The sequence below is a fragment of the Aethalodelphis obliquidens genome, unplaced genomic scaffold, assembly GCF_003676395.1.
Source record: "Aethalodelphis obliquidens isolate GAN/ISIS:26980383/991018 unplaced genomic scaffold, ASM367639v1 scaffold3, whole genome shotgun sequence".
NCBI lineage: Eukaryota > Metazoa > Chordata > Mammalia > Artiodactyla > Delphinidae > Aethalodelphis > Aethalodelphis obliquidens.
The window spans coordinates 18336032-18361382 of record NW_020837947.1 but is presented as its reverse complement, the minus strand read 5'-3'; the positions used below and the strand labels follow the sequence as shown (position 1 = coordinate 18361382).

General features: G+C 36.7%; 1 protein-coding gene and 1 long non-coding RNA gene across 6 annotated transcripts in view; one reads left to right on the top strand and one right to left on the bottom strand.

The window, feature by feature from the left end:
* The window catches only part of LOC113608080 (uncharacterized), a 134393-nt gene that overhangs the window by 1504 nt on the left and 107538 nt on the right, over window positions 1–25351 (bottom strand). The window contains exons 4-6 of the long non-coding RNA XR_003428208.1: window positions 13550–15285; window positions 4370–4451; window positions 356–588 (exon numbers count right to left, since the gene is read on the bottom strand). This is a non-coding gene — a long non-coding RNA (uncharacterized LOC113608080). The remainder of the gene's footprint in view (window positions 1–355; window positions 589–4369; window positions 4452–13549; window positions 15286–25351) is intronic.
* The window catches only part of ADGB (androglobin), a 134031-nt gene that overhangs the window by 41060 nt on the left and 67620 nt on the right, over window positions 1–25351 (top strand). For all 5 annotated transcript variants that reach the window (XM_027083903.1, XM_027083894.1, XM_027083921.1 and 2 more), the window contains 7 exons: window positions 3653–3827; window positions 6694–6784; window positions 11471–11600; window positions 18321–18354; window positions 19226–19409; window positions 20603–20666; window positions 24335–24437. In XM_027083903.1, the coding sequence (XP_026939704.1) occupies window positions 3653–3827; window positions 6694–6784; window positions 11471–11600; window positions 18321–18354; window positions 19226–19409; window positions 20603–20666; window positions 24335–24437 (781 nt within the window). The remainder of the gene's footprint in view (window positions 1–3652; window positions 3828–6693; window positions 6785–11470; window positions 11601–18320; window positions 18355–19225; window positions 19410–20602; window positions 20667–24334; window positions 24438–25351) is intronic.

The following is a 25351-nucleotide window of genomic DNA, read 5'->3' as shown; positions in this document are numbered from 1 at the left end:
CCTTCCTTCCTTCCCTCCTTCCTCCCTCCCTCCTTCCTCCCTCCCTTCCTTCCTTCCCTCCTTCCTCCCTCCCTTCCTTCCTCCCTCCCTCCCTTCCCTCCTCCCTCCCTCCCTCCCTCCCTTCCTCCCTCCTTTCCTCCCTCCCTTCCTTTGTCCCTCCCTTCCTTCTTCCCTCCCTCCCTCCTTCCCCTTCCTCCTTTTCCTCCTCCTTCTTTCTTTTTAGATAGGAAGCATTCCTTCCTGTGAAAATCTGTAATATAACAAGGGTAATATTGTCAAGACAACAAAACATAATGTGCCATTATGAATGTAGAGAAAGGGGCAGTGTCTCTGTTTTTATTTCAAAGTTATTTACCTTTAGCCATGGTTAAATCCTAGTGTGCTTCCCAGGCTTCCGAGTCTTCCGAGTTAGGATTTCAGCTGCCTGTGTCAGCCCTGATTTTTTTTTAATCTCCTTACCTAGCCTTGGCCTAGGTGTTGTCTTAGATATTCCAGTAGTCTAACATCATAGACTACAAAAGAACATGAGCCATGCTTTATGGAGTGTCCTGGCCTCACGTATGGGAAGTACTTAAACACTTCTTAAAACTGAAAAATACAAAGATAGAATTTACATCTTCATTACACAAAGAAGGTGCAAAATAATCCACTTGAACTTTTTGCTGTTCTACTGAAAAATTAACCTGTAAACACAAAATTTTTAATTGAAAAAACAAAGAAACTCTCATGTTTATTCATTAATTCAACAGATGTTTATTGTTTATTAATTGAATTACCCCACATGTCCTAAACAATGAGCTGGGACCTGAGGACACCATGATGAACATGATTAATAAGGACGCTCCCCACAAAGTTTAGAGTCAATGAGAAAGGCAGATGAGCAACAGCAGTAATAAAGTTAGAAGACTCTCATGATAGAGAGTGCCTGGAACATGGTAGATGTAGCATTAAAATAAAATAAAGTTGAATGAGTGACCAAATAAATGAATTAATGAAGCAGTGGATAAATGAGTATTGGACACATAGCAGAAACACATCTTTCTCTCCAGTGGGTGACTAGGGAAGTCTTCCTAAAGGGGGAAAAAAAAATGTTTAAGCAGTGGCTTTAAGATGTTAGCCTGGAAAATAGGAAAAAGTGTGCTTGAAGCAGAGGGAAGCTTATGTGGGAAAGTCTGAAGGTGAAGGAGAACCCACTGGGTTCGAGGGACTACTAGAGGTTGAACAGATTGCAAAGGGAGAAGTGTTAGAGGCAGCTTGAGATGTGGGAGGGAGCCAGGATGTGCAGAGTATTATAAATCCTCCTTTTGGGGGTTGAAATGACTTAAAGGGCCCAGAGTTTCAGAAATGAGCCCAGTGTCTATAACAGTAATGAAATGAACTTCAAGGCTGTAATGAATTGACTACAGTGTTACAGTCTCCTGCTGATTCTTTTACATTATTTATTAGGATGAACACATTCTCCTGGTAAAAATCAGAATGTAAAGATGATATAATATTTTCAAGCTAAATATACAGAAAACAAGTTCTGTTCTAGTGGAATTTTGTTAAATGGAGTACACTGCAAAAAATTCTAACCCCAAAGACAGTAAGACCAGGCTGTAAAAATAAAGTCAATACTTTTATTTAAAGAATTGGTAAAGAATGCAAGAATAAAAGAAAAAACTTGGGAAGAAACAAAGTGTTAAGAATTACCCCACATTTTCCCCCATCCTCTTTCTCAATATCAAACTATAACTATTATTAATAGCATTACTTTATGTCATTCAGAAGTATTGTGTAGTATGTTGGAAATAAAACGAAGTAAGAGAAACTGGCTTACATACCTTACATCAAGCTAGTACTTTTGTGGATTATTCAAACAATACAATAGGTGAAAATACCATACTTAATTATTTGACACAATATCTTACATTTTCTAAATGCCTTAAATAGTTTTATTTTCTGATGCTCTGCAGCTCAAAAAAGAAAGCAAACAGACTACAATTGTGATTGCAATTGTAAGAAGGAGTTGAGATGTGTAGACCAAATTTTTGAACGGTAAACTATCTGGGAATTATTCAACTTATAAATACTACCTTGGATATTATTTAAATGTAAATTTTACAGTAATGTATTTTTATTACTATACCGAGACATTAACTTATTGAATAACAGCAATGTATTCTTCCATAAATTCTTATTGGAAAGGGTTCCTTTCAGGTGTTGGGAAACTTCTAAAATTTGACAGAGTTAAAGTTTAGCCTTTATAGCATCTATACAAAAAAGGTTTAGCCTTTATAGCATCTATGAAAAAAAATTTTAAGCCACTCTAAGGCATAATTCCAGGGGTTTCTGAATTTTTCAGTGAATTGTTAACATTCACAGATGGGATAAAGGGGATGTGGCATTTTCCTCTCCTTTAAATTAGGCCTTTAAAAAAAAAAAAACACAAAAACATTGAAGTGCTTTCCTCTTTATTTCACATACTTATAATGTTTTTAAGTGGTTCTACTGGACTTAATAATGCACTGATTAACTCTTTCTTACAATTATTAATTATTACCGTCATAATTAATCTCTGGATTCAGGAAGAACTGTTCTAGCTCAGGGATACCCCCGCCTATTTTGTGCCTCAACTATAGCTTGAGCTACAGTTTGAGCTATAGAAAAACAGCCCCAACAGCAAGGCATGTTGTAGCTGAGGCAATAATTTAGAGTAGGCTAAAAGGTGGGTTTCTGATCCCAATTTAAATGACTGCTTTATAAATTTACATTTTCAAACACTGCTATTTGCATAGAAATCAATGATGCAAAATCACTAGGAAGAAAAATAGTTACTGGCAAAACTGACTTTAAGGTAGTTAATATTTTATTTTACTTTAAATGTTTCAACATTTAGACCGTGAACATGAGAATCTGACTACAGTGTACATTACTTTAACTTTCACATACTTTTTGATTACTTATGGCATATTTCAGCCATCAGTCAGTAACTGAATTTCTACTTAAATCTTATCCTGAATTGTTCCAAAGCCAAGTGGCTTCAGGAGATCTGAACCGTCAAATATGGAAAGCATCTGCCTGGGAAACGACTTGATCTGGCAGGACACAGGGCAGCCTCTACCCTCTGTCCTTCTGTGAATGCCTCCATTGTCAGGCGTGATCATGAGGATTTCGTGTGGGTGGAGCCTGAGGACACTGTAGACAAGGCAACCGCTTACCCTCATGGACCTGACGCCTAAAGGCAGTGGGTTTTTTTGAACACTATGTAGCAATTGCTGGTGCTTAAAAAACAAACTAACAAAGACTTTACATGTTAAGGACTGCATCAAAGCTTTAACCTATAAAAATAGTAGTTGATTAATTTTGGACCAAAACTGATATACTAAGACTTCTGCAATCTCATAGAATCTTAAACTCTTAGAACTGAAAAGTGGCTTCTGGTTCTAGTCTCTCATTTTGTAAATAAGGAAAGGGGGCCCCAGATAACTTAAAAGATGGAAAGAGTAATAGTGCTTATGTTAAGGGATGTAGAAATACGGGTGGTTATTTTTTTTCTTATTACCACTATGTCTCTCTAGCGGTGACAGTATTTTTATAATGACGAAAAGTATTATCTGAAGTGCATGAAGCAAATACAAGAATCCTTTTAAATCTGCCTTCTACCTTTTAGGCTGATTCTGCTGAGAAGCTTAGGGAATATGGGCTTTCCCATACCTGTAGCCATCCTGTGCTGGTGACAAGAACTAGGTCTTGCCCCCTTATAGCACCACCAAAACTACCTCCTATACCTCCGTGGAAACTCCTTCGTCAAAAAAAGGAAACTGTTATAACAGATGAAGCTCAAGGTATGAATAAATCTTATTAACATTTCTCTCTATGAAGTTCTAATAGTTTCATTTGTAATGAGATACATATCAAGGCAAACAACTCAACATTACAGTTAAAACCTTCATTTAATTTTATGTCCGAATTTTATGTCTTTAAAGGATTAATTCTGCACATCTCAGACGCCAAGCAGTTTGGTTTTCATGTCTAAACTGGCCAGATATGTAAAGGCCATTCTTTGGGTGATGGCATTGTGATTATAACTGTGATAAAAAAGTGGTTTGTAGTAAATAACATAGAAGGTTAAATAGCATATACCTTAGACCACTGGTGTGAATTTCTAACATGGGCATCATTCTACAGTGCCCTGTAGGACATAATCTTTGAATTGACTGATTTCTGTTTGAAACTCCTATAGGAATAGGACTTTTACCCTGGGCTGGTTCCTGTGTCAGTGTTGTCATGTAGCCACAGTGAATGGCAGTAGTGCTCAGAAATACACAGGTTCACACAGGTTGAGAATGGGGCAGGGAGACTGTTCCCACCTTGTTCTTATTCTCACCTTTTATTTCTAAATTCCTCATAATCCATGTCTAATTCTTCGCTCCTTCAATCATTTTCTCGACAAGTCTTCATTTTTACTCCTTTTTCCATGAGCACCACGTTTGAATGGAAGAGAGACCAAGATGGCGAGAGAAGAAATGAGCGAGACCATAAATGAAAAATCAGAAGGAGAGGGGATTAGAAAAGAAAAATAATTAAAAAATTATGGCTTAGAGGAATAACTTAATTTGTTTATATTAATTCAACATGAACATATGGCCTTTCCGTAGCTAGTTTATACTTGCGATTTTTAATGAAGGGTGATAGAGAATTGTGGTGCTATGGTCTACATATGTGTATGTGTGTATATATATTTCCCATTCCGAAAAGTTTAAATTATCTTTGTTCAAAAACAGCTTTTTTTCTTATCTTTTTTGTGTTCATTTCCTTGCTTTCGCATTTTCTTCCTTTGTCTTTTCCAATACCTCAGTATCTTCTAATTGTATCCATCCAGTAACAGGTCATCACATTCTAGAAGTTATTGCATTAGGGTTCACAGGCCTGTCCTTGAATGAACAATGAAGACAAAGCCATGATGAACATACCTAGTGCCAGTTTACCGAGAAGCATATAAATAAGCTTTAAGTGGTTGGGCTCATGAACCATGGCTTGTACCCTTATTGATGGTGCTTGCTGTGGCTTCTGCTACCAATTCAAGTGTTGCTGATCCTTCAGTGCAGGGGAGAGGAACCATATCTCAGTCGCAGGGTAATACGTAAGTCTCGTTGGTACTCAGGATCCTAAAACCGCATTAGCCACAGAGATTGGAGTATTCACCTGTTCCTTGCCTCCTACTTCCAACCATAATTTACACGTTTTTAAGATATAAATAACAACTGTTAACCATGTAATTTTCCTCACATTTGCTTTCTGCCTACGTTTAAACAACCAGTACAGCTGGTGGCAAAGATTTTCTAGCACAACATGTTTTATCCTGGCCAGAAAAGAACAAAGATTAAAGAAATACCTGGTTTAGATATACAGGAGAAATGGTCAGTTCATCTTTTTTTTTTATTAGACTTGTCTGCCTCTCTCCCTCCTGCTTGATTATTTCAGTTACTTCCTTACATTCCTTGAGTTTCTGCAACAGGCTGCTTGTGCCACCAAAGTGCCAACTGTTGCTTTGGATTCCAAGAACTTTCCAGTTTCCTCCCTCCCTCCTTCCCTTCCCTCCTTCCTTCCTATCTTCTTCTGTCTTTCCAACCAAAGATCAGCATTCACATGATGCTTGAAAGAAAATCTTTTACTACTGAATGCTATATTTTAGTTAAATGCATAGAGCCACACAACCGTTCTTCATTCAGAACATCAGGAATAGCTGAATGAAAGGAAAAATATTGAACATTCAGCTACTTCCTGATTTTGATATTGACTGTTGTGTAATTCTGTGTAATTTGATAGCTCCATTGTAAGCTGGGAAAGAAAACCTACGGATTGATGGGATTCCATAACCGCAGTGTCCTGCTTTGAGGCTCACCACATCATTGTCTTTCTTCTCTCTATTGGATTTAATATTTAAAGTGAAATTAAGAGGAAACAGAGAGAGAGAGAGAGAGAGAGATCAATATAGAGGTTATCACAGAACAAGCACAGAGAAGTCATGTGCACTGTGTCATAGTCTCACTTCTCTTCGTCCTGTGGTCATCCTTTCTACTGCTATAGGAACTTATTTAAAATAATTATACCTAATGTTTAATTTCAGTGTTCACCGTGTTAGTGCATGGGTTGTGTGCTATATCCATTGAGAATTTACATCTGTGTCAGCTTCAGATGTCTTTAGGAATACCCACAACATTTTTCTTGACTACTGCTTTCTTTTCTACTTATGACCTTTACTTTGTTACATTTTCTGTTCTTCCACTATCTCCATGTATTAGTCCACATTTTTTTCATGTCTTGAGCAATTGTGTTGTAGAGGTTAACTAAAAGAACACATTTTTAGCAAAAGACTTTTATAGAAAGTCTTTTGTGTATGTGAAATAGCAGCAAATGCCAAGTAATAACTCTAGAAGACATTGCTGACTTTCTCCCTTGAGACTTCATTGTTTCACGTTGTAAATCTGGAAAGCAACTGAGAAGTAGACTAAAGAAATCTCATATTGGTAGGATCTATAAAGTCCTTTTTAATACAAAACTTTATGTATCGTAGTACATTTCTATTTAACTCTATTGAAGTTTGCTGGGTAAATAGTTAATCTAATCAGTACTGCATTAAATGTCAAATTTTACATATAATCTTGGAAAATTTTAAAAAAGTACATCACACTACCTTTTTCTTTTTAGAATTAGTAGTAAAGAAGCCTGACCAGTTTCTTGAGATTTCAAGTCCATTTCTGAATTATAGAATGACTCCATTTACAATCCCAACAGAAACGTAAGTATAGAACATTCTTTCCCATGAATTCATCTTGTTAACAGATGAAGCATTTTGTGATTTGTGCAGTTAAAAATGTATCCCTTGGTGACAAATGTATGAAAGTTTGTGTCAATGCACTGATCATAGGAAAATAAAATTTTTAGGTACTATTTCACAGTAATAAACAGTTAAGATAAATTTTGAATTGGTCGAAATGAGGCCTAAATATGTCTGGCTTTACAGTTTTGGCTTCTGTTTCAGAACAACACAGTATTTTGTTATACTTTAAAAATTAGCACTGGGGAATGTTTCTGGTTATTACCTGATAATTAAATCACAAGATCAAATGATTGTCATAAAAACCTGGGAGATGAAGTCTGTCACTCTTAGAGGAGAAAAAAAGAGCTAACTAAATACAACAGCAAAGACAATGAAGAAGAAAAAGGAGGAAGGGGAGGAAGAATCCAAATTTACTAATATTTGAATGTGACAATAGGGGTAGAAATAAAAATTATCATCCTGGGTCTAACATTTTTAATGAGTTCACAGTGGTGAAAAGGAAGTCCACAGATAGCAATAATGAGAAGGAATAGTGGGTGATACGATTATTACCACTAAAAGTGTGGTGATTTGTTATGAAGCAACTGACAACTAACACATGAATATATACATAATCAAGGATTATCAAAACTATTCTTTAAATTTGTGCAGTTAAATGTACTTCAATAATCCCTCAAAGTTGTAAAATATAAAAATAAATACTAGTATTTAAAATGGTTAAAAAAAATAGGGATTCTAGAACCAAGGAATGTAATGACTGAAATTTTAGAATTCAGTGGATGTGTTTAATCACAGATAAGATACAGCAAAAAAAAGACAATTAGCAAAGTGGAAAATAGGTCAAAAGATAATATCCAGACTGAAGTATGGTGACCAAAAAAAAAAAAATGAGGAAAAGTATAATAAAAGACATGTAAGAAAAGTTGAAAAAAACCAACATACTTGCAAGTGGGTCTCAGAAGTAGAGGAGAGTTTGGGGATAATCATGAAATAAAAATATAATGGCCAAAATTATCCCAAAAGTTAAGAAAAATCAAGTCAAGATTCAGCAAGTTCTGAAAAAAAGTCAAGTAATGTAAATGCGGAGAAAACTGCAGCTAGATAATCATAGTAAAACCATAGACAAACATAATACAATAATATATAGATATAAAGCAAAAGAAATACTGCAAAAAAATCAGCATGGATAAATGTCACACACAAACATATTAGACCAAAGAAATCTGGTATAAAAAGTATATAGTTTAATTATTCTATTAATATAGATTTTAAAAAGAAAAGAAAAAGCAACATATGGTGTTGGAAGTCTTGATAGTAGTTACCTGTGGCGAGGAGTGCTAGCTGTGATTGGGAAGCACGTCTGGCAGGGTTTGTGGAGTGCTGGTAATATTAGTATCTCTTGATCTGAATCTGAATATCTCTTGATCTGATATGGCCATATTTACTTGGTGATTTTTCAGCAAGTTTTACATTTATGATGTGTGTACTTTTTTGAATTTTTTTTAAACTTTACTAGAACATCATTAAAATTTTTGAATGGCTTATAGGTCACAAATATAATGACAATTAGATGTGTTTCATCCTCCTCTTGGATATATTAAAATCCACGATAAGAATATAAGCTGATGGGGCTTCCCTGGTGGTGCAGTGGTTGAGAATCTGCCTGCTAATGCAGGGGACACGGGTTCGAGCCTGGTCTGGGAGGATACCACATGCCGCGGAGCAACTAGGCCCGTGAGCCACAACTGCTTAGCCTGCGCGTCTGGAGCCTGTGCTTCGCAGCAAGAAAGGCTGCAATAGTGAGAGGCCCACGCACCACGATGAAGAGTGGCCCCCGCTTGCCACAACTAGAGAAAGCCCTCGCACAGAAACGAAGACCCAACACAGCAAAAATAAATAAATTAATTAATAAACTCCTACCCACAACATCTTAAAAAAAAAAAAAAGAATATAAGCTGATGAATAAAAGCAATCAAAATTTAGATCAGAATTCTGTTCATTGTACTGTCCTACTTTTAGAGCTTCTTTACATCATATCCTGTTAATTTAAATTTTATGGACTCTAGTTAAGTTGAAAATATTAGAAACATTATTCAAATGTTTTAACTTAAGGCTCCTGCAGTTCTATGCATCAACGATTAAACACTGAAAAGTGGGTGAAGAGGGACCCCCTAGGCAGCACTGGTAGACAAACACGGCATTTAGCCATGTCAAGCTTTATAAACAGAAGAAACAATTTGCTGCTTCTTTGGTTTTAAAAATTTGTTCTGTTATGTATTTGCAAATCTAGTTTTCCTCAAACTTTCATTTTAACTTATAAAAAATCTTATTTTATACATAAATTATTAATTTCTATAAAAGTTTTAAATAAATTTAGTTAGCTGAATTTAAACATTTTAAATTGCATTTACAACCGTACTATATATTATTTTTGCTTTAAGTAATTCTTGAAAAGCCAAAAATCATCATAAATAAAATCTTGCCAATTATATAAATCATCATTAAAAGTTCAAATAATCAAAATGTTTTTTGGTAACCTTGGTTTTTCCTATGTACACTACTGGTTTTTACAAACCAAAATTTTCTTATACCTATAACTTAATTATAAACCTAAAATTAAGTATAAAGCTACACATTGTATAGCCTAATTTGTTGGATTATGTAACATGCTACACTTCTTTCACCTGTTACAAATACAAAATACCACATAAAGACAGAATTTTCTTAAACTTAACATAAAAATACTAATGCTTTATACTTTTTCCAATTAATTTTATAGTTAGTGTTATCCACTAAGATGATGATTTTACCATATTCCAAATAACTTCTGATTATCTCTTAGCTTACTGAGATTGCATATTACTCAAATATTTTGCGGACTGTATGAACCAGAGCTGCATACCACCAGGACAAATTTTCTCAGGATTCAAACTGTCACACGCAGGCTTCTAGAATCCCTATGCCAAGAGAGACCACAAATGCGTTGGTTTCATAACCTGAACTTCCGACATTGACTCTCTTACTTAATTTTCGTATGCTTTCTTTCAGCGTTTTTACCTAATTAAGTTGCATGAAATTCTTTAACCCAGGTCTAGGTGACTTCAACACTTGATTGGATTCAATCAAGTGATTGGATTCAGTGAACTAATCTATCCACTGCTTGAACCTGTTATGAATTCCCTAGTATATCCATTTTATCTGGCAGAGCCCAGAGCAAAAATATGTGAATGGCATTTCCTTGCACCTGACTGCTGGACAGAGTTCTCAGGTCAGCATAAGAGCAAGCCGGTTTTTTGGCCAGCCTTGGAGAATGAGTGCTACACAATTGCCTTTCCTTGGAACACTGTCACTGTAGTAACAACATGCCCGGTTTGCCCAGTCCTGGCTCCTGGCCTTGTTTTAGAGAATCAGAGCCTCACAGATATGTTTGTGCTACCCTCTAGTGGCAGTTTCAGAGACACTTAGCTTGAGGTGAACCAAGTTTTACAGAACACGAGCAAGGAAAAATCCAAAAGTATGGGAAGTTCTGTATACATGAAATTTAATACTATCTTTGAAAGACCTAATATATTTGTACTATAACAAATATCTTTTTATTGTACCCATAAACTTCTAGCTGTGGCAACACTGATTTGGGGTCATGTCAGCAATAACTTGAAAGAAAATACTGTACGCTTGGGTAGCTAGTATAAATATCACAGTTGTAAACGTAAGGGCTCAACATGCATCATTAAATTTTTGACTCTAAGCCCTATTTCACTGCTACATTACTCTGATACTTAATTAAATCACTTCTAAATGCCAGGTTCCTATGTGTTCTGATCATCAACATTCAAAGATGGCCACCATAGCTTTAAAATAAATAGCGTTCCAGAAAAGTTTTACACCATTGCAGTGACTGATAGAGAATATTGCTCCAGTAGTATATATAGCAATTAAATATTTTTTAACATGAAGCAAAAGAAATTACTGGTTGTAAAGTAATGAGAATGATAAAATGAAAAAAATCAGAACTTCCTATTGTTGACCAAACATCACTATGCAACGGAATATTATTCAGCCATTCAAAAAGAAGGAAATCTTGCCATTTTTGTGACAACATAGATGGACCCTGAGGACATCTCAAGTGAAATAAGTCATACAGAGAAAGACAAATACCATATGATCCCACTTATACGTGGAATCTAAAAAAGACAGACAAGCAAACATACTCACAGATACAGAGTACAGGAGAACAGACTGATGACTGCCAGAGGCAAGGCATGGGGGTGGATGAAATGGGTGATGGGGGTCAAAAAGTACAAACTTCCAGTGGTAAAATAAGTAAGTCCTGGGGCTATAATGCGTAGCATGGTGACTATAGTGAATAATACTGGGTTGTATATTTGAAAGTTACTAAGAGAGTGGACGTTAAACGTTCTCATCACAAGGAAAAAAAATTGTAACTGTGTGTGGTGACCTACGTTAACTAGAATAGTGGTGATCATTTTGCCATATATACAAATATTGACTCATTATGTTGTATACCTGAAACTAATATAATTTTATATGTCAAGTATATCTCAGTAAAAGCTGCAGTTATTTATTAGTAGCTTTAAACAAGAGATTAAGATAACAGAAGTTTTTTTCTTTTTTTTCCATTAGTCATTTTGTACGAACTTTGATTAAGAAAGGGGTGCTTCCAGGATCTGGTTTATCTTCCCTTACTGAAAATGATGAAACTACAACCGTTAGCCAGACAGACTTAAGTCAATTGACAAGAACTATGTCTCAGGTAACTATGTTACTCTTATTATTAGCCTGATTCTTAACTATAAAAAATTTTTTTCTTAAATTGTGAAATATATTATACATAAATGCATTTGAGCAGAATAAAGAATACTGAAACTAAACTTCTTACATACCCATCTTCTAGATTAGAAAGTGGAATATTCACCTCTCATAGATGTCTCCTGTGTTCTCTTTTTTTTGGGAGTGTGCACTGCATGGCATGTGGGATCTTAGTTCCCCAACCAGGGATTGAACCCGTGCCCCCTGCAGTGGAAGCACAGTCTTAAACACTGGACCACCAGGGAAGTTCCACATGTGTCTCTTCTGAATTGTATCTCCTATCTGCCATACAAGGTCTGGTATTTGTCAACTGCACGCTCTTCTAATTTTGTCAGTTATGTACACGTTTATGAACAATATATAGCTTGGTTTCATTGTCATCCTCATTTTATTTTTGTGGGCTCTTGTATTAATTCTTCTGGGATTTCTTAATGTTGCTTATGAGATTTGTCTCTTTTGCCACATGTTACAGTTCATTTATTTCACTGGCCAAAGGTATTTAATACATAACTAGTCTACCATTTAAAAACATCTTTCACAGTGTTAATGGCTACATTCATTGCTTTTTGTTTCTTGCTATTGCAAGCAGTGGTACCATGACTCATCTTGACTGTCCCTGTACACACACGCAAGAGTTTCTGTAGTTCCAGGGTTTGTGAACTTTTATGTGTTATGTCTCCCTTTGTCAATTTTCTAAAACACATGATGAATACAATTTATCTCTTTCTGCATATGAGCTGAGTATTGGCAACAGGGAACAGTGGAAAGCGGAACAGCTGTCTGGGTTAGCACCGTGTGAACATACAACTTCACGATTTGGTGGTTGAAGGTATACTAAAGGATAGCTCCCAGATAGTTGGGCAGTTCAGGTTACAAGAGTGTCTGTAGACAGGAAGATGTGACCACACGGAATCTGACAATGGGCCTAATAACTGCTGTAACTTCAAGCATATGTGACATTTTGGATTTTGCAACAACTCTAATATAATGTAAAATATTGTGATTTTTTTCATGGATAAAGTCACAGTTATTGCCAATAACACTGTAGCTACTCACCTGCATTGATAAATTGAAAACTGAAGAAAACTGAATGCTGAACTTCAGCTAAAGATGAAAATAATCTTTCAAGCAGCCATGTTCATGGATTCCTAAAATCTAACCATGGGCCCCAGTGGATACTAGCCTAGGAAGCTCCGTTCTAGGATATGAATCTGGGAGCATCACTGATGGGTAATAGGACATTCACCTTTTAACCTTACAATAAAATGCACTGGATGAGAATTTTCTCTGCACCACATTCTGGCCAACCCATATATTGTCTGATGTTTCAACTTCTGTCAGTGTGGTAGGTGGGAAAGGGTTTTAATGCATAATATATTTGCATGTTCAAAAATAAAATTATAAGGCACACATCAAGAATTCTTGTTTCCATGTAAGTACTTCTCCCACTTTCACTGCTTTGCCCTCTGTAGGACACTTTCAGGGTGTCTTTATGTAAATATAAAGAAACACACAATATTCCACCTTTTTCTACTCAAAACTTAATGAAATTTGTTAAAGTTTTTACTTAGTAAATACTGGAGATAATTTCACTATGCCTAAAGAGCGTCTTTATTCTTAAAGTCACATACTCTTTCATTATGTGAATGAACCATAGTTGATTTCTACCAACCTCTATAAATGGTATAAGATACATTGGAGGGCAGAGAATCACATGCAGGTAAACACATTTTTTAGAATTAGTTGAAAAGGAGAGACTAACAGATGAGAAATCTTGCAAGAAGAATGAATAGACTTAAACATTGTTAAACTTTTTTCTTAATTTCAAAGTATTGTATGCAATAGTTTTAAAGAGTCAAAAGTTACCAAAAAGATAATCATAAAATAACCAACCTGTATTACCCCTCCTCATTCTTTAGCCTTCCTCCCCAGAGTCAGTCACTTTTATTTAAGCGTTTCTTCTGCTATGTGTCTCCATATTTCTAAGTAGCAGAGGCTTTATGAAGGCAGAGATCTTGATCTTTTATCATATACTGTTTCTCCCTCAGCACCTGCAAAGATGCCTAGCACATGACAGACACTGTTACGTATTTGTTGAATGGCTGAATTCCGTTCTTTCTCCATCTATCAATGAAACATTATCTCTCGACCTCTTGCTATAGAAGATAAGGATTTAGCACTCCTGTATTCGCTTACCATCCCATACCTCCACTTTCCTCTGTCTTCAAGATTTTTTCATTTCACAAGTTTTTGTCCAATCAGTACTCTAGCTGTGAGGCTGGATACCAGAGCAGACCCCGTTGAGATTTCGTGAGCTGTTACGTAATGCTTCTCACCTAATAGGGATGAAACTGTTGGGGAAGCTAAGAGTTCTACGAGCCGTAAGAGCTGGAGCCCTAACGGTGGAAATGAAGGGCTCTGCATTGTGGCTTGATTGGCAGGATCTCTGACTGAGATGCCACTGCCTCCTGGGAGTCTCAGTGCCCCCTGTATATTTCCCAGGCCTCTCACAGGTCTGGCTCCTGGCTCGTAACTGGGACTGGCTGCATAACTTGTGGAATGAAAATGCAGGGCCCCTTGTTCAACAGTTATTAAGAATGTCAAGACAGTGACAGCAGAGCATTAAAACAAACACAGGGCCCTTCTGAGCCCAGCGCCCTGAGTGATCACACACTCATGAAGCCGGCCCTGCTCTTGATCTTGCCTTCGACACACAATCTGGCTGATAGACCGCAGGCATTAGTGACGTGTGCCATTTCAGGCCGAAGCACTTAATGAGTCTGCACGTGGCTTTGCAGCTCTCTGCTTCTCCCACAACCATCAGGAAACTGCATATCCCGGTGGCAAGGCTACAAGATACAAGTTTCTAGATCCCTACATCACAACTGGGAAAGGAATCCCTTGAAAAGGAGCCCCCCAAAATAGGCTGACAGAGAAGTTAACCCTATGTGTTAAGCCATTGAAATTTCAGGATTGGTTTGTTATCTCAGACTAGCCCAGCCTAATATAGTTCATGTTTTTAAACAGCAAAATTACCCTACCTTTGCCCTTAAGATAGATACAAATATTAGGGACAATAGGCCTGTTTTCAGACCTTCCTTAGGAATTAATATTTAGTGCAAGTCAGGCATTAATTATTTACCTGTTTCCGTTTCCACCTTCATCATTACTTCAAGCTGTAATAGAAAGATGGTAATAAAGAAAAGTATTCTTCCGTTAAAAAATATTCTAGCTGTGGAAGGATTTTTATTGGAGAGACAAATTTCTTTTCTTACACAACTTTTTGTACAAACCAATTACTTCATTTTTTTTCTATGACACATTAGGAAGCCTTCCCAAACACTCTTTTTTAAGAAAAAGGAACACCATTGAACAAATACCTTTAAACCCCATTTACCACACAAACACATCAGATTACCAATGCCACCTGTTTTCCTGCAGATATCACCCTCTGGAATCCTTTGCTCTCTTGCTCTTGTTCCAGCTGATGGAAACTTGCACCTGTCATCATTGGACTTTCTTTTCTCTCTCTCCTCTGATGGATTTTCTAATTCTTGGAAACGATGCTCTCCTGCTACTTGATACCCTCATTTAGGTGGTGCACATCTTCTAGTACTCCCTGAGAAAAACTGCGTGGGAAGTGAAAATGATGAGGGGTTCGTATGCCTGCAGATGTCTGTATTCCACCCCCTCCCCTGGTTTATATTTTGGCGTGTTGTAGGATTACAGTGTAGATGTTCTTTCTTTCAGAATTTTAACTCTGTTCCTTAACTTTTGTCTTTTACCTTCAACCATTGCTCTTAAGAATACAGATAACATTTTGATTCTTGATCTGTTCTGTATGACTCTTGTTTTTCCCCTCTGGGAATGTTTTAAGACATTCCTTCCATTCTTGAAATAAGAAAAATTTACAGTGATTGGCCACGTAAATGAGTCTGTTTACATGAACTGTGCTAGGTACTCCATGAGCCCGTTCAACCTGGATACTCAAGTTTTTCAGTTCTGCAGAATTTTCTTATACTTTTTCCACAAGAATTTCCTTTTCTGAGAACAGTAATATTGAATACATTCACATTGCTGTGCCACTAACCTCCAGAAATCATTTCATCTTACAAAACTAAAACTTTATACCCATTAAATCATTCTGCATTCCTGCCCCTTTTCAGCCCCTTAAAACCACCATTCTACTTTTTGTCTCTAGGATTCTGATTACTCTAGGTACTTCATATAAGTGAAATCATACAGTATTTGTATTTTTGTGGCTGGCTTACTTCACTTAGTAAAATGTCCTCATCCATGTTCATGTGTCCATGTTCATCCATGTTGTACCATGTGTCATAATTTCTTTCCTTTAAGGCTGAATAATATTCCATTGTGCATATACATATACCACCTTTTGTTTATCCATACATCCATCAATGGATACTTGGTGAATAATGCTGCTATGAACATGCGTGTATAAATGTTTCTTTGAGATGCTGCCTTCAGTTCTTTTGGGTATATACTCAGATGTGGAATTGTTGGATCATACGTTAATTCTATTTTTAGCTTTTTCAGGAACCACCATACTGTTTTCCATAGCAACTGCACCATTTTATATTCCCACAGAAAGTACAAAAAGGTTCCAATTTCTCTACATCCTCACCACATAACAGTAACAATAACACTTGTCATTTTCTGTTTTTTTTTTCTTTTTTCTTTAACAGTAGTCATCCCAGTGGCTGTGAGAGGGTGGTATCTCATTGCAGTTTTGATCTGTATTCCCCTAAGGATGAGTGATGTGGAGGACGTTTTCCATGTGCTTGTTGGCCATTTGTATATTTTCTTTGGACAAATGTCTATTCAAGTCCTTTACCCATTTTTAAATTGGGTTTGTTTATTTTATATTGTTTTTGTAGAAGTTCTTCATATATTCTTGATGTTAACCCTTTACTAGACATATGAGTTGCAAATAATTTCTCTCACTCCATAGGTTGCATTTTCACTCTGTTGATTATGTCCTTTGAATGACAGAAGATTATTTATGTAGCCCTATTTATTTTTACTTTTGCGGTCTGTGTTTTTATTGTCATATCTAAGAAACCAATGTCAAATCCAATGTTGTGAAGATTTTTACCTATGTTTTCTTTGAAAAGTTTTTTAGTTTTCTTCTCTGAGTCTTTTGTATCAACTTTACATCCAAACTTTCTATTGAATTTATTTCACTTTCCTATTTTTAGTTTCCAAGAACTGTCTCTTGTTCTTTATTGTATTTTTATAGTTTATTTGATAAATGAATATCTTCTTAACTTTCTGATATTACTAACTTAAAAATTTCTCCCTATATTATCATTTCTGATTCCTGTGACTCTCCCTACCCACACCCATTAGTTTATTTCTTTTATATGAGACTCTTTCCTCAATTATCTAGCAATTCTTTGTTGTACACATATATTTAAGGAATTTATGAAATTAAAGAGCTGCTGATTAGAAGAAGCTTTATGGCATGGATAGAGCTTGTCAACTGGAAGCTTTAATTTGAGATAATTGGGGGTAAATGAGCCTCATTTGGGGTGGGACTAGCTCCAAATATCAGATTCCCTGAGGATTTTCCCTGGCTCTGTTCAGTGTCTCAGGTTAAGGGTCCTCTAATCTCCCTGCTGGGGTGGAATGTGGTCATAAGGATTGTTATATCCTTACCCACCAGAGTTATTAAAGCTGAGCAGCACAGGGTTCCTGAGAGTCTCAAAGTTCAGCATGTGGATGTTCACTTAATTCCTCTCCTCTCTGTGTAGTAAACTTTCTTGCTTCCCACAGTATCCATGAACCCAGATCTGGAGACTTTTCATTTAATTTCTCTACTTGAAGCAACTTCCAGTGTCCTATTTAAGCAGAAGAAGGATAGATGCTAAACCAGAAGGGATTAGGGAGAAGTGGGGATTTGTCTGTTCCTTATATAGACATTCAACCCATCCCTGTATTTCAACCTGTATCTCATTCTGTCCTTCCCAGTGCCCGCTAATTGTTTCTGGGGTCCTAAGGTGTGGAAGGGCTTGCTTCTCACCAGCACTTAGTATTCAGTTTTGTCTACTCTGTTGTCTTCTCCATACACTTTACATCATCCAAAATATCACCCATCAGTCTGTATAAATTTATACCATTTTATCTTTTATACTTATTTTAATTGTGTCCCAGAGATAACAGAGTTATACATGTGAAGCTTATTTTCCCTGTTAAAAATCTGAGAAAACATTTTTATAATTTGAAATAATCCTTAGGTTCCATACACTAATTATCAATCATAATCTCATTTTACTCAATCTGTATTAATTGTAGGTGCCTCATACCAACTAGTATATCTACTCGGGGATATTACTGTGTTTATTTAACTTTTATTATAAGATTCAAAGGTTTAATACACTCATGTCACAAACTTAAACTCTCAGCCAAATTCTGTATTTTAATGTCACAAACTTAAACTCTCAGCCAAATTCATATCTTTTGAATTTTAAGGTTAAAAACAAATTTCGTTTTCCTGTAGGTTTTAGTAAGTATTTGTAGAAATCTATTTCTTCAGTGTTTAAAAGACTGTATTAACTCTTTTAAAAACTGTGGTGCTTTAGAGAGCTGTAATGTTTTGTCGAATTTATAAATGGTTTCTTAGCGTGTTCCTTTCATCTCACAGGGTAATGCTGCTTCACAAGCTATACTCAGAAAAGGTAAATTAATAATCTTCTCGTGACTTTTTTTCACAGACATCAAAGCACAAAGGGGTCTCTGCTTCTTGACAGCTTTTTGCTCTCCCTCCTCCTGGCTCTCAGCAGCCTCCCTCCAGTGCTTCCTCTGATGTGTTGAGTCTAATCTGCTCTGGGCTAGAAAAATCAGATAATCTCACTTGTTAAATTCAAGCTTAAAGTCAAAATAAAAGACTATCTGATTAAAGTCCCATGAGTAAAGTTCTTGTGTCTTAATGCATGCATGTTATGATCAAAGCACTGAAACCACTGCAAATTCCTCAGATCCTAAATAAAGACTTGACCAAGGCTAAAATCCAAAAAAGTGTTATGTGGCGTGTGTGTCTATGACATTTTGGTTCAAGAAAAGTGTATGAGAACTTCATGCCATTTCTTGATAAACATAAAATAAGATTACGGAATCACTGACTGCAGGGCTTACAGAAATACATCAATCACGATAGATCTTTCAAGTTTTTGCTTCTCCTTCTGTTGTCTGCGTCAGCCCCTCTTACATGAATATGTCTGTTTACAGCAGATTTTAAATACATAAACCAGCTAACTTCTGTTATAACTTTAATCTCTAAAGAATGTGTGCACAAATTTATGAAAGTGATTTCAAAATTTCTGGACACCCTGCATGTAAGTTATGATTAAATTCTCCTGAGGGTATGAAAATGGGTCTTTGTATGGACCTCTACAAATTTGAGGCCTGCATGTGAATTATTATCTCAGTAAATATTTTCTCAAAAATAGATTTTGATATGTGAGCTCTCCTCTACAATTTTTCATATCTTAATAATTTAATATTTAACAATTAGGTATGTTTGACATGGTTGTCTTCTGCTGTACACAGATGAACTACCAGACTATGGATTGAATGATGCAGCCCATCCAGCTGAAGGAATCAGTCTGGAAAGAGATTTGGTCAGCCAGACAACAGCAACACAGGAAAAATCGAAGGAGGAACTTGCAACAGTAAATAATTGTGTTTCTAAAGAAATATGGTTAGATTTTGAAGACTTCTGTGTATGCTTTCAGTAAGTATAAATTTTTGTGTGCATTTACTACAGTGGGTATATAAGCTATTCATTTTTAGCTTTCATTTAAAAGAGTTAAGCCAATATTAGTCTGGTGTTGATATAATATCAAACAAAACTATTAGAAGGTTATTTACGATAGCCAGGTCATGGAAGCAACCTAAATGCCCATCGACAGACAAATGGATAAAGAAGATGTGGTACATATATACAATGGAGTATTACTCAGCCATAAAAAGGAACAAAATTGGGTCATTTGTCGAGATGTGGATGGACCTAGAGACTGTCATACAGAGTGAAGTAAGTCAGAAAGAGAAACACAAATATCATATATTAATGCATATATGTGGAATCTAGAAAAATGGTACAGATGAACTGGTTTGCAAGACAGAAATAGAGACACAGATGTAGAGAACAAACGTATGGACACCAAGGGGGGATAGTGGTGGGGTGGGGGGATGAATTGGGAGATTGGGATTGACATATATACACTAATATGTATAAAATAGATAACTAATAAGAAAAAAAAATATTAGAAGGAAATATGGATGAGTTGATTGTCCACATGAAACATGAATAGCCAAACCAGTCTCAGGCCAGTTTCAGCTTATCCTCAAAGACTTATTTGTTTATTAAGATGAAGGCAGTTTATCCACTGAAGGAGACCATTTTTGTCCCTTTCAGACAACTAATTCAATACAGTTATTATTTTTTCTCAGCTTTATTGAGATGCAATTGACAAATAAAATTGTAAGTATTTAAAGTATACATGGTGATGAATTGATACACATATATATTGTGAAAGATCCCCCCCATCAAGTTAACTAACATATCTATCAACTCATATATTTATTTTTTTATTGTGTGTGAGAACATTTACGTTCTATTCTCTTAGCAAATTTTAATTATACAATATAGTGTTATCAATGATAGTTTCCATGTTATACATTAGATCTTCAGACCTTATTCATCTTATAACTGAAAGTCTGTGCCCTTTTTACCAATCTCTCCCTATTTTCCTCACCTCCAGTCCCTGGCAACCACTTTTTTCCTTTCTGAGTTGTTATTATTTTTTTAACTTTCATCTGTCTCTACCTGTTTTGCCTATAATTATTTGCTTCTGAGAAACTTAGCATGTAGTACTGTTTTGTTGCATATGATGACAATAACCTGTTATAAATAATGTTTTTCAGGAATATATATATTTTCCACAAGCCAAGTTCATATTGCCTTAACTTTCAAAAATCAGAATTCAAGGTAAATAGATTATGATCTCTTTTCTTTCCCTTCTTAAGTTTTTAATGGAATCATGCTAGTGAAAAACACTTTCAAATTTATCAAGCATTTCTAAACTTCTAACATAATTATATTTAAAAATTTAAGGGACTTCCCTGGTGGTCCAGTGGTTAAGACTTCTCTTTCCAATGCAGGGGGTGCGGGTTTGATCCCTGGTTGGGCAGCTAAGATCCCACATACCTTGCGGCCAAAAAAACAAAACAGAAGCAATATTGTAACAAATTCAATAAAGACTTTAAAAAATGGTCCACGTCAAAAAAAAAATCTTAAATAAAAAATATTTAATTCTTAGGGTCTTCTACTAATCTCTGATATAGACAATAAGCAAAATTCTTCTACCTCATATCCCCAAGTGTGATCCATCTGATTGTGTTGCACTGGTTCAATGCTGAGCTGATTATATAAATTCACATAAAGGAAGTTTTGACTTATGAATAAATGAAGGAAAAGCACAAGTAAATTCACTACATTTGATTTCAATTAGTGTTTACTGACTTGTGCACAATTCCTAAAATATAAGCACATTTTCACTAACATTTCTGTTATTTTTGCCCACGTTCTTCCCTCTGTCTGGAGTTCATTCTTCTTCATCCTTATTGTCTTCATCTGGCTAACACCTAGAAGTCCTTCAGAACAGCATGGATGTCCTTGACCCTGTGAGACCTCCTTCCCTGCCTGTAGACTCTGGGTCAAGTACCCTGACTCCATGCACTCTGTATGACTGTCCCCACCCAGACACTAACTGCATGGTCACTTCTCTGTGCCCCTCTACCTACCCACCCACCTTCTGTCAGCATCTTAAGGACAACTCTGTCCTTTTCTTTACTTTTGAAGTACAGGTCCTGGTATGAGGTAGGAGATTGGTAAAAAAAAAAAAAAAAAAAAAAAAAATTGTTGAATGAATTAACAAACAAATGTCACATTGAGTGGAATTTTGTGGAAAACTATGAAACATATCCTGGGAAACTAAATTGCGCTGAAACTTGCATGTCGCTTGTATGGGGCCCTGCAAGCCCCCAGCGATACTCCCCCGACATCTCCATGAGCTGCATGCAGAGCTGGAGGGGGAAGTAGGAGGCTTGGTGATGACTTCTCCCTTTGCACTTGTACTAGATGAAAATGCAGGCAGAGAAAACCGTTTGTGCATCCCTCAAGAGGTGCTCTGTAGCTGGTTGCCTGCTCTGAAAGTAAGAATCAGGTCTGTAGTAGTGACTGGGGTGGGGTTTGCAGGGGTGGCAGAATGGGTGACCAGGTTCTGAAGTCTATCTATAAAATCACCCAGAGGAATACTTTGATTTTACAAATTTTACAAAAAACAAAACAAAACAAAACAAGCCTGTTAATTGGGAATAGCAGAACCCAGAGTACAGTATGAGAATAATATACCGTTTACAGTTAACTTAGGAATGTTGTCATATTCAAAATATTGGCAATATTTAAATGATAGTCATTTATAGGTGCTGACTCTGTTCCTAGCCCTGACCTAGGTTCTTTATTACATCAACTCCACATAGCAAACTCAATGAAAGGACAATTATTATTATCAATTTTCAGGTTAGGAAACTGAGGCAGACCAAGTTTGGGTAAAATGCCCAAGATCACCAAATTAGTAAGTGGCGCAAGCATCACGAGAACTGCGTTTATCCGATGTAAAACCTGCGCCTTTCTCACTAGCACACCTTTGGAGGAAGCAGATGAGTGGCTCTGGAGCTAGACTGCCGGGTTTTGAATCTAGATTGCATCTGAGGTGGGACTCTGAGCAAGCTATTTAAGTTCTCTTTGCCTCAGTTTTCTTATTTATTCAATGGCAGTGACAGACCAACATCATAGAGTTGAGAAATAAATGAGAGAACATGTGTAAAACACTTAGAAGAATGCCTAATACTTAGTAAGTGAAAATAAATGCTGGCTGTCGTTGTTATTACTAAGAGCAGTTAGCATATGAGTTTTTGTTATACATCACCACCCTAATATATATGTGTATGTGTGTTCGGAAAATGGCCAACTGTTCTTTGTTCCGATCCTATTTTTATGAAGTGATGGTAAAAGGAGAATTTTATTTTCCTTTTAAAGTCCCAGCTTAGCAAAATAAAATGACGGCATCCATTATGAGTCCCTTCATTCCCCTGAATTTTTTTTTAACATCAGTGGTCTGAGAAAATGATGACTTTTTCTTAGAGGATGTTTTTGGTACCCAAACTTAATGGCCTTTAATCTGGATTGTTCGTGGTCTGAGGCCAGACAGTCCTGATGTTAGTGGCCACAGGCGCTACCAGCTGAGCTGGAGACACAGAGCCTGAGGCCTGTCTGCCGCACATCCCTTAGCTGTCCCCTGGGAGATGTCATGGGGGTTGGCAAGGGGCTCACAAAGGTGTCTGGTCCCTGCACCAGAGCAGAGCCCCTGAATGTGGCCTCGGGGGCCATCTCACCCTCAAATTCTCAGGCTCTTTAAAATGACAACAAATGATCTCTAGGCAGAATCCCCTCCTCAGCCACACAGGCTGTGCTGGCAAATGCAGGGCCCTTCATAGTTTTAGATAGTGTTTGAAACAACTGCCTCTATCACCAACATTTGGCAGCCAAAAGAAAACAAATGAAATAAAGTCTAATGCTAACTATTGGAAGACATTGAGCGAAGCGATCATCTTAATTAGTTACATTGTACCAAGCATTTCTAGAAATCTTGTTATATTTGATTAATAAGGATTTCTTTTTTCACAGTATTGCTAGAGATTTTTCTTTTGTATTGCAACTTGTGATTTAAATATTGTTGTTCAATAGTATAGAAAGCTTTTAAAGTATAATGACAAATTAACACATTTACAATATACCATCAGTCAAAATTATGCTGAAGCACTGGGAAACTGAAATGCAATAATAGCCCAATAATTGTGATCAGTACTGGAGTCAGGTAGATAGACAGACCTACTTTTGAATCTCAGCTTTTCTACTTGCAAGTACTGTGACCTTCGGCAATTTACTTACCCTCTCTGTGTTTCAGTTTCTCCGTCCATAATTATGGATATTAACGGTACCCACATAAGATGGATTAAAATCATATTCATGTAATCCTTATGTGGCTGTCCACTAAAGGACATTCCAGTTGTGCTCAGTGCTTTCTTGCATGCCCAAAACAAAAATCCAGTTTGGTTCATTAGCGTACAATGGGTATATTTCTGAAGATCTTGTAGAAAGAAGGAATAGAGGGTTTATATCAAAAACCACCAAGTAGCATACATTTCCATTCTCTGCCAAAGTTACTCCACGGACTGTTTGCTTATTAAGGACCTATCCTCTGAGTACTGCTCAGCTCTGGGCTCAATCTCTTCGTCTATTTGTCATTTCTGGAATAAGCATATCCCTTTTCTTTACTCACGGGGAAGAGCTTTGGCTCTCTCTGATATGGTGGCCAGTCTCACACAGGCCCTGCAGACCCAGCTTCCGTGGACTGCTGCCAACATTCACCGGTGTGATTTTCTCCCTATCATTAAACCTGTAAAGTACTTATCATGGTGTCTAGAACACAGTAAATTCTCTATAAATGTTAGATATTGTACTTTTAATAGAAGTGGAAAATACAGCATTAATAGGCTGATATGAAATACAATGATTGGTCTCATTTCTTGCAGTTCTCAGATGAACGTGTGTCCTACTATCTATTTGTGGACAGTCTAAAGCCCATTGAACTACTGATTTGCTTTTCTGCATTGGTACGCTGGGGAGAATCTGGAGGTAAGAAGGCTATGAGAAAATTACTGTCTGAGATCCCAACTCACTTTCTGTTCAGGGAAAATGTATAATGTGTGAAGGAACTTATTCCCTCTCCAGACCTCCTAAGATCTTCCTACTCCTCTGACATCAAGGATTATACTCACTCTTGCCACCTGTCCCTCTCTGTGTTGTGGTCTTATGGTCACCTCTTGAGCACACCTGGTCCCTCTGTTTTGCTTTCTACCTATACAAGTCATCATTCTTTTTTTTTTTTTAAGATTTTTTGATATGGACCATTTTTAAAGTCTGTATTGAATTTGTTACAATATTGCTTCTGTTTTATGTTTTGAGTTTTTGGCTGCAAGGCATGTGGGATCTTAGCTCCCCGACCAGGGGTGAAACCTGTATCCCCTGCACTGGAAGGCAGAGTCTTAACCACTGACTGCCAGGGAAGTCCCACATGTTATCATTCTTGATTCTTTCAAAATCTATTGAAAATCATGAACTCTTTCTTCTTTGATTTGACAATTCCAAAGATCTTTTCCTCCATCCCAACTTGGCCCCCTAATTTCATGGTTATATTTTAGACGTTATTATACCAATAACTGTATTATCCTAATCAAATTTCAAGTCCTCTGACCCCCACCCCTGAATCTCCAGTTCGCTCTCTCTAGAACTCCCACCCCTACAGGTCTTGGACTGAACTGGGACCTCCATCCCTCAACCTTACCACTTCTTCTGTGTCCACTCTCCCCACATCTTTATTTCTCTTATTCCCAACGTAGTTTCCATGGTCCATGATTGTATTTATATCCTCACATGTGCCCTCAACACAAGTGCTCTTCTTACCCTCTCATCTCACACTCCTGGCAAAATCCTAATATTGGTTGAAGGTATCTCTGTGCCTAACCTGGGGTTTCATCAGAACAGCTGAG